The sequence below is a fragment of the Mytilus edulis genome, chromosome 10 (genome assembly GCF_963676685.1).
Source record: "Mytilus edulis chromosome 10, xbMytEdul2.2, whole genome shotgun sequence".
In the NCBI taxonomy this organism is placed as follows: domain Eukaryota; kingdom Metazoa; phylum Mollusca; class Bivalvia; order Mytilida; family Mytilidae; genus Mytilus; species Mytilus edulis.
In genome coordinates, this window is record NC_092353.1 from 4,565,506 (window position 1) to 4,582,751 (window position 17,246).

At 33.2% G+C, this 17,246-nt stretch overlaps 1 protein-coding gene across 1 annotated transcript; it reads right to left on the reverse strand.

Annotated features, from left to right (window-relative positions):
• Positions 1-232: 232 nt before the first annotated feature.
• On the reverse strand, positions 233-13,624 carry LOC139493186 (uncharacterized). The gene is made up of 12 exons (XM_071281377.1): positions 13,554-13,624; positions 13,291-13,443; positions 12,559-12,638; positions 11,964-12,035; positions 9,990-10,125; positions 9,329-9,463; positions 5,257-5,330; positions 3,474-3,545; positions 2,817-2,967; positions 2,518-2,618; positions 1,752-1,845; positions 233-534 (listed from the first exon to the last, which is right to left on the reverse strand). Exons 1-12 carry the CDS (start codon positions 13,564-13,566, stop codon positions 299-301), a joined length of 1,317 nt encoding a protein of 438 aa, XP_071137478.1. The 5' UTR covers positions 13,567-13,624; the 3' UTR covers positions 233-298.
• Positions 13,625-17,246: the final 3,622 nt, after the last annotated feature.

The following is a 17,246-nucleotide window of genomic DNA, read 5'->3' on the forward strand; positions in this document are numbered from 1 at the left end:
GTTAAAGTAGTATTTTATTCAACTTAACACCAGTTTAGATCTTAATCGATTCTTGATGCGTTCTTTATCTGCAAAAATACAAATGAAGTGAAAAATCAACACAACTCGGTAAACGCATAAAAGAAACTTTTCAATGAAACAAGGCCCTGTTCATGTCCTTGAATGAATCCTAAAAAAAAATATTATGTTTGAAAGATCAGCTAACATTTGTTTCAAGTGTATAAAAAAACTATAAGTATATGATTATTTTATTTTCCAAAGAAAATTGAATACACAAGACAATGATTAAGTAACAACATTATCCCATTTCCAGTTTACAAAACGGATGATGTAAATCTGTACAAGATACTGCTCTTAAACTATAATGGCCATTGTTATTTCTGTATAGGTAATTAGCTGAGGCACAATTTTGTCCAGTTACATGTTGATTATAATTAAGGAATAGATCAACCTGCAAGGACTGCTGGATCGGCAAACCATTATGGCTCCAAATCCATCCCCGACGTTGATCTCTGACCAACCCCGTAAAGACGTCTAAAATAAAGAAAAACCATCAACATACATGTATTTACAAGTTATAATATTGTTATTCTATATTCATGACAGAACGCTGATTTTTTTTATTTACATTACTTTAAAAATAAACTAAAACAAGGCTTTGTTAATCAGAGACAATATAAACGCTGATACGATTTTCCTAATTCGGTTAAAAACTATCAAAGGTACCAGGATTATAATTTAGAACGCCAGATGCGCGTTTCGTCTACATAAGACTCATCAGTGACGCTGATATCAAAATATGTATAAAGCCAAACAAGAAAAAGTTAAAGAGTATTGAGAATCCAAAATTCTAAAATGTTGTGCCAAAATACGGATAAAGAACACAGCTGACGTCGACGACAAACTAAGCCCTAATATTGTAGTTATTGTTGTTAATTAGACGTCTCCATAAATTGGATGCTTCTAGATCTTCATTTCCTCCATAACATATTTTACCGCAACACTGTTTTCTTTTGTATGCAAACAGAGAATCAGATGGTAAATCACAAATTCATTACTTAAAACAAACCAAAACCGTTTTGAAAACAATTGAGAAACGGGTCCATTAATTTTGAGATTGTTTTTGCCAAGCAAAATATATGTATTAGGTTTCAACTCTATAAAATAAGATGATAAAGGTATCAAAGCCAATGTATTGCACTATCTATAGCTGAGCATGGACAACAGTTTATCATTAAGATTTGAACATACTAAGTGTCCCTCACTGAGTGTTTAGCCAATCTCAGACAAAGCATGTATGAATGTTTATGTGTGTGCATATGATATGAGAGCATTCACGACCGGTTCAGTTGCCCATCATGCCATACAAGGTCATCATAGGGTTTGCTAATATGATCTGATACAATATGTTTTGTTTATTATATATTTTAGAGATTTACTCTTAGGTTTATACTTAGTCGTATATTTCCGTAAAACATATACTTTGATCAATTTAACCGAGTAAATGGTTGTATCCTCTCTAAATAAAAGGTTCTTTGATTGATTTCATCACTTAATACTAACATATTAATTGATATAATGTAAACCTAAACCATGCGACTATGCACTTAAGCCTATATTTTCCCATTGATATATGACGATGGGGGTATGAGTGCCAAGAAAATACTCAATCCAAGTCACAATTTACAAAAGTAAACCGTTATAGGTCAAAGTACAGTCTTCAACACCGAACAGTAAACTATAAAACATACCTATATATCCATTGTGTTGGTATTGTTTGAATGCAGAAAGTTCAGAGTCAGACTGAATATAAAAAAGGTCTGCACAATGACTTCGACAGAATCTCTACAAAAATAATTTGTATATGTAACAGTAAGTGGCATTATAAATTCTAAAATCTTGAAGTTGTACATTGTTGTAGTAGGTATCTCAAATTGTGCACTCATATACACTTTATACATATTAATACAAATTTGACTTTTTAAAAAGAAAACTATTTACTTTAGTAAATTGTACAGTCTCTAACACACAACAACAGTTAGTTAATAAATTTAAAAAATAATTATAACTAAGGCACAGTCTACCTTAGACGGATTTAGTTATTTGTTAGCTTTTAGTTTGTCATACAGCTCAACGACTGTTTCTGATTTTATTCATTTACGGCTTGAAATATTCAGAGTTCCCGATGAAGGTAAATCAAGAAAAACACTTCGGACGAATGCAATTATTTAACATGTTGTTTTCATATAAAATGCAGAGCCTACTTGATACTGTGGTATATATAGATTGAACTTATATTTGAAAGATAACCCTCTCATTATACCTATAATCATGTTCGATGTCATATTATTAGAAGAGATAAACGTGGTAAGAGGAGAAAGCCAATGTCATCAATAGCTTTTCTAACAATAACGTATTTATAAATATTAGAGGTCATGATGTTTTTTCGTATTCATTTTGTCCAATACTGCTTATTTGTTTCCACATAATTATGTTTAAAAGTACAACTATACTTACAAGAGCTTCATGTTTGGTTACCTTCTGATTACCAAAGAGATAACAATTATTACCATGCTGACGAAAACCAATCGGGCATCGATAATACCGATTTGAACAGCCTAAAAATAAAAATAGTTTAAACAATATTAAAACGATTAATAGTGATGTAATATATTAATGAACAAAAATTCATATCCGACATGAAATTTTACTAAAAATGACATATACTACAATTGATATGTTCTAAATTGACAAATAGAAATTGTCACAACTTGTTGAGTATTAATTTTAAACTGTTCTAAAATCATCTGACATACGTGGTTGAGCCGTGGTTGTCGTAGTCGTAGTTGATATCGTTTTAGAATTAGGATGTGCGTTACATTTATCTCCCTTGCAGCATCCACCAGAGAAGGTAAAATCTCTTCGTCCAAATACATGACCTGAAGGTGACTTTAGTTGATCACACAACTGTAATATGTCAAACGATAATTAGTATTGGTATGTTTTTTATAAGTTTCAATTCAAAGATAAATGATCACATGCTCTGTTGTTGATTACTTAACATTTGACAATTTCTGACAAATTGTTGAATCAAATTGATTGTCACAATCTTAAATTTGTTCCAAAAAGAATAGGAACAATACCGAGCTCAAAGGTTCATTCAAAACAAAAAAGTTCATAAACGAGATTTAAGTTACAACAAAACGTTATCAAACTCGCAAAAAATATTCCCTTTATCAAAACGAATAATATCTTTGTAACTTTCCCCCAAATGTCTTCGTCTCTCACATTTTGTTATAAATAAAATAAGTATACAGTTCATAATATATTTAAATTAGTACAGCTTTAAACTGTCTGTAAATAATTACTTGTACCATGTAAAAACCTCAAATATTATAATTCAATTATATATAACTTGTATATTTGTTCTATGACCACAATACTTGGCTTCCTCCTATATTTAACAAACTTACGCTCCGTTCAATGCATCCGAGTTGAACTACAGTTTTAAAGTTTGATCCCAATTTTTCAAGTCCATAACATTCCTAAAAGTTAAGAATAGAATAAAAATAGTTAAACAGTGAACTAACAGTAACAAAAGATAAATACAGATAAGTTTTTGTTAATTTCATATATGAATTGTTTATGTTTAACAATCAAAGAAGCGATAATATTCAATGTTGGTCAACAATACAATGATTTTTTAAACGAATACCAACTTCGAATGCTATGTTTTCAATTTATATTTTCAAATGGACTATTAAAAACTATTTGCACGCATGTGTGTATGTCTATGGAAATAATTAATAGGAAGTGATAACATGGTAGCATAAAATCTTGTACATCTTCAAGCCTTACGGATTTGGGGTTAAATTTTTAATGTGAGAATGAACAAGACTAGTATTTGCTAACATCATTGTTGCTTTCTTTCTACTAAATATGTGTAACTTGCAATCATATTACAATCCCAAGGGTGACTGGGGTATAGAAATATGGTCACTTGGTCTTCTCCCGACCGGCAGTAAAACGCTTGCTGAAGTGGGGCGCCCGTTTGGCTGTGCAGGATGTATCAAATTCGCAGTCACGTCCGGTCAGAAGGGGGACGTTAAATCCGATGCCTCGTGTAAAGAGAGTGCCACGCTCTTTGCACGTTAAGAACCATTGCAATAACTCTTGTAGGGGTCCGTAGGTGGCCTGTTGCAAGGCAAAATTTCTTTCCCTATCCAATATACCCTCATTTTCCAGTGGTAGTCCAAATTTCCCCGACCATCATCCTAAATGGCCTCTATTTTACAACAACCTACCTATTGTATTTATTGTGAACTTATTCTCGTCCTGAATATGCATGAAATATTTGCCACTGAACGTTAAGCAACCAACAATCAATCAATCAATCAATCATATTACACCCTAGTTCGTAGATGCATTGATGACCTATTGGTGACCTTCTGTTGTTGTCTGTTCTATGGGTGGTTTGTTGTCTCTTTGACAGATTCCCCATTTCCATTCTCATTTTTACAGTATTTGCAATCTTCCAGAAAGTTAAATTTACAGGTTAACTGTGAAACTTTTTAAAAATAATTAGTAAGGGATTTGAAACTTCCTGGACAAGCCCGTGTGCGTCCCATGGATTACTACACCTACATTGTTACCTTTGAGCTTTGACGAATCAAAAATATTAACAAAATTTCTCAGTTTCAAAGCTTTTGTATCTATGACGAGTTGTTTTGCTATGTATATCATAAGTTTTGATTTTACCTTTTTTTTTATGAGTGAGGAAAAATTTGAAATATGTTATTATATTATCCACACATTTTGAAACATTATAACAAATGGCGATCCAAGGGCTATTTGATATGAGAAAGAAAGAAAAATACGGGTTTACTCATGCGCACTTAATAATGTCTAAACTGAAAACATTACTCATTAATATTTTAATTCACTTTATGTAAAGTGTTTGATGTGAATTTTCCATGAGCAAATGACAAAACTCGTATATCAATAGTTGATTATAATACAAAAATATTTGTGGAACAAAACTACTAGTTATGTTTCTGGTGAAATTATAACAACTTTGAAATAATGGAAAATAACATTTTATTTAGCGACATGAAGAATTTTTTGTTGTTAATCGTGTTAATATACATAAGGATATATATTTACGTTTACAATGTAATCACATCGCTTTGTTAAATTGCATTGTAGAAAAAAAACCACATTCAAATATAATGCAACATGGCAAATATGTGTGCATACCTTCCCATCACTGCAAGCTGTTGATTGAGTGCAATTGTCTGGATGATCAACTTCATAACAATCAAGGCAATAAACTGTAACGAAAAATGTTACTTTGAGTTCACTTATTACATTATAAACAATTAAGTTATTGATTGTATTTCATATAACAAGAAAAGTATACAAATGTCATTCGTTATTTTCTATTTTTGTTTTGCTATCAGCTACTATCTTTTTTAAGATTTCTTTTAATATGAATACAATAACAGTAGTGTATCGATACATTAATTAAAACAAAATATTTATACCGAACTCTAAGGTAAATTAAAAAAGGAAGTCCAGGAAACTTAAAACGCTCGACTATAGCAACCAGCGGACGTAATAGAGAACACCTGACATATTGTTAACTAGGTATGGATACTTTCTGAAAACAATGGTTGATTACACCGGCTTTAGTACCTTTATAAACTTTCCGCTTTAATGGCAGTTGTTTATAGCATCGTTCTATTGACCAGTTTGGTTGAGCAACAACTCATGATCAAACACAAAATTAAAAGGGCATTCTATGAAATTCAAAAGGGACAAAGCCGGTTACATTGTGTCAAGAGGTTTGGCGTCTCCAGCGTTACATAATCATCGTCACTAAAATCTACATTCAGTCAAAATGTCATAATGAGGAATAGGACACGATGAATTACTCTAAAAAAACATAGATATATATAAAATACAAGTATAAGCAACATAATGCAACAGAATAAACATTATTATTCAGCTCGTAAGACAAGTGTCATTTATGTACAGGAGATTGACAAATTATTATTATTATTTACAGTGCTTATATAGCGCTTATCTAAATACACATTTACTCTAAGCGCTTTACAATGCATAAAAAACAATGAAACAAGTACATATAAACAAATGACGCATAAAGCCTATAAGATACGAAAGATCAATCCGGTAAAAATACAACAAACTTAATTTGGATTTCCTATATGGAGAGAATAAACTAGAGGCTCTTAAGAGCCTGTGTCGCTCACCTTGGTTTATGTGCATATTAAACCTAGGACACAGATGGATTCATGACAAAATTGTGCTTTGGTGATGGTGATGTGTTTGAAGTTCTTACTTTACTGAACGTTCGTGCTACTTACAATTATCTTTATCTATAATGAACTTGGCCTATTAGTAACTGAGGAAATTATTTGGTAAAAATTTACAAAAATTAACCAAATTAATAATGTTTGTTAAAAATTGACTATAAAGGCAATAACTCCCTTACTGACCATTTTGATCATGTTTACTTATTTGTAGATCTTGCTTTGCTGAGCATTATTGCTGTTTTCAGTTTATCTCTATCTATAATAGTATTAAAGATAATAAGGGGGGCAGCAATCTAACAACAGGATGTCCAATTCATCTGAAAATTTTACAGTAGATAGATCTTGACCTAAAAACATTTTCACACCCTGTCAGATCTGCTCTAAATGCTTTGGGTTTTTAGTTATAAGCCAAAAACTGCATTTTACCCCTATGTTCTATGTTAAGCCATGGCAGCCATCTTGGTTAGATGGCCAGATCACCGGACACATTTTTTTAAACTAGATACCCCAATGATGATTGTGGCCCAGTTTGAAATAATTTGGCCCAGTAGTTTCAGAGGTGAAGATTTTTCTAAAAGATAACTACGATTTCGAAAAAATGGTTAAACATTGACTATAAAGGGCAATAACTTCTTAAGGGGTTAACTGACCATTTTGTTCATGAGACTTATTTGTAAATCTTACGTTGCTGAACACTTTTGCTGTTTACAGTTTATCTTTATTTATAATTATATTCAAGATAATAACCAAAAACAATAAAATTTCCTTAAAATTACCAATTCAGGGGCAGCAACCTAACAATGGGTTGTCCGATTTATCTGATAGATCTTGACCTGATAAACAATTTTACCCCATGTCAGATTTGCTCTATATGCTTTGGTTTTTGAGTTATAAGCCAAAAACTGCATTTTACCCCTATGTTCTATTTTTAGCCGTGGCAGCCATCTTGGTTGGATGGCCAGGTCACTGGACACATTTTAAAACTAGATACCCCACAGATGATTGTGGCCAAGTTTGGATTAATTTGGCCCAGTAGTTTCAGAGGAGAAGATTTTTGTAAAATATTACTAAGATTTACGAAAAATGGTTAAAAATTGACTATAAAGGGCAATAAATCCTAAAGGGGTCAACTGACCATTTTGATCAAGTTGACTTATTTGTAAATCTTACTTTGTTGAACATTATTGCTGGTTACAGTTTATCTTTATCTATAATAATATTCAATATAATAGCCAAAAACAGCAAAATGTCCTTAAAATTACCAATTCAGGAGCATCAACCTATCAACGGGTTGTCCGATTCATCTGAAAATTGCAGGATAGATAGATGTTGACCTGATAAACAAATTTACAAAAAATAACCAAATTAATAATGTTTGTTAAAAATTGACTATAAAGGCAATAACTCCCTTAAGGGGTCAACTGACCATTTTGATCATGTTTACTTATTTGCAGATCTTACTTTGCTGAGCATTATTGCTGTTTTCAGTTTATTTCTATCTATAATAGTATTCAAGATAATAATGGGGGCAGCAATCTAACAACCAGATGTCCAATTCATCTGACAATTTTACAGTAGATAGATCTTGACCTAATAAACAATTTCACACCCTGTCAGATTTGCTCTAAATGCTTTGGTTTTTGAGTTATAAGCCAAAAACTGCATTTTACCCCTATGTTCTATTTTTAGCCATGGCGGCCATCTTGGTTGGTTGGCCGGGTTACCGGACACATTTTTTTTAACTAGATACCCCAATGATGATTGTGGCTAAGTTTGGTTAAATTTGGCTCAGCAGTTTTAGAGGAGAAGATTTTTGTAAAATTAACTCTCCATTTTATTTTTGTACAACATGTATTCATCAAACAGTATTGAAGCCTTGTTGATCCTTAAGAAGAATTAATAATCATTGAAATAGAACAAGATACATAAACACGTTACGAAATCTGGCATTAAATTTCAAATTTACCGAACGAAAATTAAAAAAAATTTAAACTTGTTACTTAATCCAAATTAAATTTCAGTTAAATTGTCCTATATTAGTAGTATGTTAAAAAATAAACGTATGTTTAAACGAAAATTTAACGGTGATAAACTCGATTTAAACCTTTTAAATAACAAATTTAAACTGATATTATTTTTCAAATAAATAACAAATCTAATAACCCACAAATCGAAATTAAACTTAAGGAAATAAGAAATTTAACAAAATTATGAAACTTTAATAAACTACTAAAATAGTTCTTCATAAATCAGACCTTAAATTCAAAACTAGAAATTCAATATATGAATAATTTTTGTAAACGTATCATTTCATGCAGTGAATATAGGGTAGGTTACTAAAAAAACGATTTACATTTATTTGTCATAAAAAATGATTTAATATAAGGAGATCAATATTCTGACCATCATGTCTGTAGCTTAATGTTCATACAAAACTGCATTGATGTCGAATGGTATGGTTAAAAAATGAGGTTTCCTGTTGAATAAATCCCAAAATATTGCACACTATTACAAAGAAATATCACAAAAACAAATAATATAGTTGCCTTAAACTGAAAAAATCACCTAAATGACAATAGATCAATTTGATTTGGTAGAACGATTCAATGCATCACGTGGTTTTGACGCCATTGGAATTTGAATGTACACAAACAAGGTCAGCAGCTTAAGTATAGAACAACATCGTACATTGAGTGACTGAGAAATTAGTAACCAAGCTTATCAATACTGCTAATAAAAAATCAAGGCTAAGTCTACAGAAAAAATAAAAACCAAAAGCCAAGAGATGAACGACTTCAAAACATAGCGGGATAAAATAAAACGAAAAAGTTTAATTAAGACGACACTAAGTAATCGATGTTCTTATTTTAAATCCAGAAATTGAATCAATTCTAATGAATTAGTCTATAGAATATAAATATGAAACATGGGTCATAGAGAAGAAAAAACAGGTCAGCATTGGTAATCAGGTACTTGTTTGAAAGTATACTTACAACATTTCCGACACATGTGTGGACAAATCTTTGACGCTACACAATCATCTGAACACAGATTTGGTAGATAAAAGGCTAGACGTGTACATATATCATCATCTTTGTTCATACACACAGAAGGGTCTGCAGTTGTTGCTAATAAAAAGTACAAGCAAAGAAACATCTGGAGTTGTTTTAAAAAAAGAACATTGAGAAAGCAACCCGAAAAAGAGCAGAATATCAAGATAATTACAACGCAGTCTTCGACTCTTTTATGAATGTTCTATAGCAGAAAAGATATATTTTGCAAAGTTTTCATTGATATATATTTCAGATAATAAAAGTATTCATAGAAGGTACATTGTTTTGGGGCACCGTTACAGGCCGTTTGGTGTAAAACAGGAAGTATTACAAAATCAACTGAAAATGATCAAACATAATTTTAAAACAATTGCAAAGTGTCAATCAAAATTAAAGTTATGAAAATTCACAGCAATTTTACGATCAGAAAATAAGGTAGATTAATTTTTTGCACAACATTTGAAAAACCGATAATAATATGACTTAAATATTTGTGCAGTTATAATTTTAATTATCTACATTTTACAGTATGAAAACATGACAGTTTTCTATGTTTTAAATGCAAATGTGAATTAATTAATGCACATTGTTAATGACTCACTGATAGAGGAATAATTCTGTGGCGGAGTTATATGAAGTAACGGCGGTGGTTTGTTATTACATTTGTCAGTATTACAACACCCGGCTTCAATACTGGATCTGAACTTTGAGGATATTGGGGAATACTGGAGACAAGTCTGAAAGAAATTAAGAAAATCTTGAATATGGTCCCCGTATATACACTTGTTTCAGTTTCAGGGTATTCAGAAACTTTAAGCCTCGATAAAATGTGACACCCACCTGTCTACCGCCATTCCAGAGACTTCAAGCCTCGATAAAATGTGACACCCACCTGTCTATCGCTATTCCAGAGACTTCAAGCCTCGATAAAATGTGACACCCACCTGTCTATCGCTATTCCAGAGACTTAAAGCCTCGATAAAATGTGACACTCACCTGTCTACCGCCATTCCAGAGACTTAAAGCCTCGATAAAATGTGACACCCACCGGTCTACCACCTTTCAGAGACCTAAAGCCTCGATAAAATGTGACACCCACCTGTCTATCGCTATTCCAGAGACTTCAAGCCTCGATAAAATGTGACACCCACCTGTCTATCGCTATTCCAGAGACTTCAAGCCTCGATAAAATGTGACACCCACCTGTCTACCGCCATTCCAGAGACTTCAAGCCTCGATAAAATGTGACACCCACCTGTCTATCGCTATTCCAGAGACCTAAAGCCTCGATAAAATGTGACACCCACCTGTCTACCGCTATTCCAGAGACTTCAAGCCTCGATAAAATGTGACACCCACCTGTCTACCGCTATTCCAGAGACTTCAAGCCTCGATAAAATGTGACACCCACCTGTCTATCGCTATTCCAGAGACTTCAAGCCTCGATAAAATGTGACACCCACCTGTCTACCGCTATTCCAGAGACTTCAAGCCTCGATAAAATGTGACACCCACCTGTCTACCGCTATTCCAGAGACTTCAAGCCTCGATAAAATGTGACATCCACCTGTCTACCGCTATTCCAGAGACTTCAAGCCTCGATAAAATGTGACACCTACCTGTCTATCGCTATTCCAGAGACTTCAAGCCTCGATAAAATGTGACACCCACCTGTCTATCGCTATTCCAGAGACTTCAAGCCTCGATAAAATGTGACACCCACCTGTCTATCGCTATTCCAGAGACTTCAAGCCTCGATAAAATGTGACACCCACCTGTCTACCGCCATTCAAGAGACTTCAAGCCTCGATAAAATGTGACACCCACCTGTCTATCGCTATTCCAGAGACTTCAAGCCTCGATAAAATGTGACACCCACCTGTCTATCGCTATTCCAGAGACTTCAAGCCTCGATAAAATGTGACACCCACCTGTCTATCGCTTTTCCAGAGACTTCAAGCCTAGGTAAAATGTGACACTCACCTGTCTACCGCCATTCCAGAGACTTCAAGCCTAGTATAGGTAAAATGTGACACGCACTTGTCAAGTACTGTCACATCTAAGACTGCAAGCATCAGTAACATGTCACACTCAACTGTCTGCTGCCACATCAGGTATTGCAAGCCTAAGTAAGAAAATACATCCACCTGTAGACTGCCACACCAGATAATGCAAGCATCTTTCGGTAAAATATGACTCCTGTATACTGCAATACTAGAGATTGCAAGTATCGCTAAAAAGTGACACATACATTGTACATGCAAATGTCTTCTACTATACGAAAGACTGAAAAACCAAGTGTCAATGTGACATTCTCCTGTAGCTGTCTAATAATACTTCACATACTACAATTCTTGGTGTAATGCGACATGCACCTTTAGCTGTCTAATAAGACTTCACATACTACAATTCATGGTACAATGTGACATTCACCTGTAGCTGTCTAGTGATACTTCACCTGCTACACTTCATGGTACAATGAGACATTTACCTGTCTCTTGCGTCGGTTAAAACCACTCTAAACTGTCTACTTTGACATTACAGTGTTCAATGAAGGAAAACATGATACACCTACCTGTCTACTACCGCATCCAAGTCTGTAAGCCTCAGTAAAATGTGCCGTAAATGTCTGTGCAGTGAAGCAATACTGTTAAAAAAAGTAACAAAAGTTGAACCAAAGAGATTGTCTTTATAGCATATCGTTATTTTTGTTCCTTTTTTGTTGATTTAGAAAATGGCGAATTTTTGTTGCTTTATGTATATAATCTAAGGAGCGAGAACGATTGCGTTGACAGGTTTAACGTCTCCTGATATAGATGCATCTCCCGTCATGCAAACTGAGACGCAAACAACATGTAACAAACGCAAATAGGACACTATCGGTAACTACACATTTAATGACTATACTAGTACCTTAAGATCTTGAACGAGCAAACATGTCACCGACACTATTTAAGCAATTTTTGACCGTGATCGTATTACGTATGTATTAATTCCAGTTGTTCTTCTTCTTAACATGTTGCCGCAAATAATCCCATTTCAAATTGGTCGTCTTAAATTTGATATGAAAATAATTCATGAAATATTTTTTGTATTAATGAGCTTACAATTAAGCTGAAGCAATGCTTAAAACCAGCAAATATCTAAAGCAGAAAAAGGTTAACACATACGTCATTAGCATCAGAACAGGTTGTAAATGTAGTACAGTTTGTGACATCCTTCACTTCTGTACAGGTGTAACATTTCAATGCTGAAAATATACTTATATATGTACATATAAACAAAATTATCCACATGTTTTTTCTTTAGTTTGATAGTTCGACACTTTATCAAACAGTTGCATGTTCAGAGGGAAATTGTTGTGCTCCCTGTTTTTATACCCATCTAGGGAAAGAGTTTTTTTTTATTGAAAGTAAAACATTATCGAGCTAAGCATAGTCTACTTTTATTTTTAGTTTCATACGTCACTGATTAGATCCTTTCACTCCGTGTTTTAAACTATAGAAATACACCACTAAGAACAGCCAAATTGATATGAGGTAAATTATGCTTGGGATAATTGGAACCGTAGTTTCTGATATTTTTAATTATCAACAGGGAATATTTAGAAAATTATGTAATTTCATTAATGAAGCACTTATTTTAATATAGACTAAGTAAAGTCGGTAAAACATATATATATTGTTGACTGTATTATAGAACAACCCTCCACAATCAAATTATTTTTCATATGGGTTCTTATACAGTATAAACTAATAATATCGTTAAAATAATAAAATATATTCATAAAAATAAATCATAGTTTTTAAATTTGGCGACTCTAAAGTGGTAATTTGGAGTTCACGTTATTCGGAATTTAACTAAAAACACAAAATCAAATAAAAAATTGAGTCAATACTTACGGCATAATCCGCAAGATCTTTTACAGAATTTTGGAAGACACGGATCACCGCACATTTCTGGCAACCTGTTCAGCATCAGGTCACATAGTGATGTCTCTATGTCCTCGCATTGTTGCGCAGATGCGGGTAACAGAGTTAACAGCAGATATATTACTAAAATATAATGTAAAAATGCATATCCAACTGACGTTATTTAAATTGTTACTTATTGTTATGAGTAAAATATTACAGTTCCGTTTTTCAGCTACTTATTACAATCTTACCAGATAACAACATACTGCTTGGACTGATTATTGTGTCATGGTTTGTAAATTAGTACGAAAATAGGTCGAAATCTTATCGTGGTAAATAACGGTCAACTGTATATAAAATACGGATGGAACGAGTCCTTACACAATTATATATATCGATATATAACTGAAAGTAAATGCTCAATGCAGTAGGTGTCAGTTTTAGTCAAGGGAAAATAAATGTAATAGAAGTTATTTAAAAAAAAAAAAAATATTTGAAAGTGGCCTTATTTCTTCATTTATATATGCTGTTAATTCATACGTAACAATTAGATTCCAAAAAGACAATACATAGTTGTAAAGTGTATTTTTCACCATTCACTGCAACTCCACCGTTTTAATATGTACAGTAAGTCTTTCCTTTTAAATAAAACATTCAAATCGTCGATAAAAAAAGAAGAGAAAACATACTAAAGATGGTTGTTTCATTAGCAATCATACCATTATAGTTCCTTTTTAAATATGATTAAAGTATACTAATTCCGGTAAGAATAAATAAATCAAAGTTTAATGAGGACCAATAAAAGTGTGTAATTATTATTAACGAGTCACATGATATTTGGTCTAATCAGTCACACTGTGCACGTCACAATGGAATATATCTGTTTATTGCCACTTTTTTAGCTCACCTGGCCCGAATGGCCAAGTGAGCTTTTCCCATCACTTTGCGTCCGTCGTCCGTCGTCCGTCGTCGTTAACTTTTACAAAAATCTTCTCTTCTAAAACTACTGGGCCAAACTAAAGCAAACTTGGCCACAATCATCATTGGGGTATCTAGTTTGAAAAATGTGTCCGGTGACCCGGCCAACCAACCAAGATGGCCGCCATGGCTAAAAATTGAACATAGGGGTAAAATGCAGTTTTTGGCTTATAACTCAAAAACCAAAGAATTTAGAGCAAAACTGACACGAGGTATACTTGTTTATCAGGTCATGATCTATCTGCCCTGAAATTTTCAGATGAATCGGACAACCCGTTGTTGGGTTGCTGCCCCTAAATTGGTAATTTTAAGGAAATTTTACTGTTTTTGGTTATTATCTTGAATATTATTTTAGATAGAGATAAACTTTAAACAGCAATAATGTTCAGCAAAATAAGATTTACAAATAAGTCAGCATGACCGAAATGGTCAGTTGACCCCTTTAGGAGTTATTGCCCTTTATAGTAAATTTTTAACCATTTTTCATAAATCTTAGTTATCTTTTACAAAAATCTTCTCCTCTGAAACTACTGGGCCAAATTAAACTAAACTTGGCCACAACCATCATTGGGGTATCTAGTTTGAAAATTGTGTCCGGTGACCTGGCCAACCAACCAAAATGGCCGCCATGGCTAAAAATAGAACATGGGGGTAAAATGTAGATTTTGGCTTATAACTCTAAAACCAAAGCATTTAGAGCAAATCTGACAGGGGATAAAATAATCTATTAGGTCAAGATCTATCTGCCCTGAAATTTTCAGACAAGTTTGACAACCCGTTGTTGGGTTGCTGCCCCTGAATTAGTAATTTTAAGGAAATTTTACTGTTTTTGGTTATTATCTTGAATATTATTATATAGATAGAGATAAACTTTAAACAGCAATAATGTTCAGCAAAGTAAGATCTACAAATAAGTCAACAAGACCAAAATTGTCAGTTGACCCATTTAGGAGTTATTGCCCTTTATAGTCAATTTTTAACCATTTTTCTAAAATTTTAGTATTCTTTTAAAAAATCTTCTCCTCTGAAACTATTGGGCCAAATTTAACCAAACTCGGCCACAATCATCATTTTGGTATACAGTTTTAAAAATGTGTGGCGTGACCATGCCAACTAACCAAGATGGCCGCCATGGCTAAAAATAGTACATAGGGGCGAAATGTAGATTTTGGCTTATATCTCTAAAACAAAGCATTTAGAGCAAATTTGACAGGGATAAATTGTTAATCAGGTCAAAATCTATCTGCCCAGAAATTTTCAGACAAAACAGACAACCTGTTGTTGGGTTGCTGCCCCAGAATTAGTAATTTTAAGGAAATTTTGCAGTTTTGGTTATTATCTTGAATATTATAATAGATAGAGATAAACTGTAAACAGCAATAATTTTCAGCAAAGTAAGATCTACAAATAAGTCAACATGACCAAAATTGTCAGTTTACCTCTTAAGGAGTCATTGCCCCTTATAGTCTTGTTTTAACAATTTTCATAACTTTTTGTAAATTTTTGTAACTTTTTAGAATATATTTTCCACTGTAATTACTGGGCCAAGTTCATTATAGATAGAGATAATTGTAGCAAGAAGAATGTCCAGTAAAGTAAGATCTACAAACACATCATGATCAACCAAAACACAATTTTATCAAGAATTTATCTGTGTCCATTGTTTAATATGCACATAGACCAAGGTGAGCGACACAGGCTCTTGAGAGCCTTTTGGGTTTGTTTTATATTTGCCTTTGGGTTTGTATAATCCGTTCATCCTATTTGACTCTTCAAAATTCAAAAGTCTATCCTAAAATAAGGTAACTTATTTGGCCTTCCAAAAATCGTTTCGAGTCCTAACATCACTGAAGATATATATCTATTAGACTTCTACTAATTGTCGAAATCTGGATATGGTATACCGATGTTTGCACCTCATATTTGCGGTATAATATCTTTATCCGCAAGTTTGTTGTTTTCTGTTTGGTATTTAATTAAACCTTAATATCCATGTTGTTACATCTGGTGATCCATTTACTTGGCAATCGTCAATGGCAGTCAGCAAGGATAAAGAACATACGTTGTTTGACCTGCTAGTCAAATTGGTTTCGTTAAACTATACTTTTCAGATTTTAAGTCTGTTGGACCTCATGTATCAAAAGGCGTTAAGGACCAATTCGGGAGCATTTGATTTCTGACACAGATAACATAAATGTTGCTTGCACTAATTTCACTAATTCACTCCTTGACATAGCATTAGAGTGTATACCTACACGAGAAGTTGTAGTGAGATGTGATGACAAAAAATGGTATAATTCTAACTTGCGTCGTGAAATGCGCAAGCGCGACAGATTTCGTAAATTATTTCTACGTTTGAAATCATCTTTGGCTGTACTTAAGTTTAAACAACAGTGAAACAAAGTAAATAACACGAATAAGCAGCCTAAAACACGTTTACGCTAGTTTAAATGAAAATTTAGATGACATCAAGCAGGCGAATCCGAAACAGTATTGGAAGATTATTGATGCACATTAACAGTGAGAGGCCTGTTCATGACGTAACACCTTTGAAGGATCCGAATCAAAATTATAATTTGGCATATGAGAGCACTGAAAAGTCTGAAATTTCGAATAAATATTTCTGTTCTATAGCTAATTTGGAGAATCCAGATAAGATTTACCAGTCTTTCACGATCGTTGTGCTGATTTCCTGTCATCGGTTGTAGTTAGTGAACAAGACGTTCACGATATAATTTCCACACTTGATGTTAATAAAGCGGTGGGGCCTGATACTATAAGAATGTTACTTGCTGTCAGAAACAAATTTCAAAACCATTATGTTTATTACTCAATAGGTCATTACGGGATAAATATTCCCAAACCAGTGGAAAATTGCACATGTTTTTTCATTATTTAAAAGTGGTGATAAATCTTTACCCTCAAATTAAAGGCCTGTCTCTTTATTATCTTGTATTATTAAAATT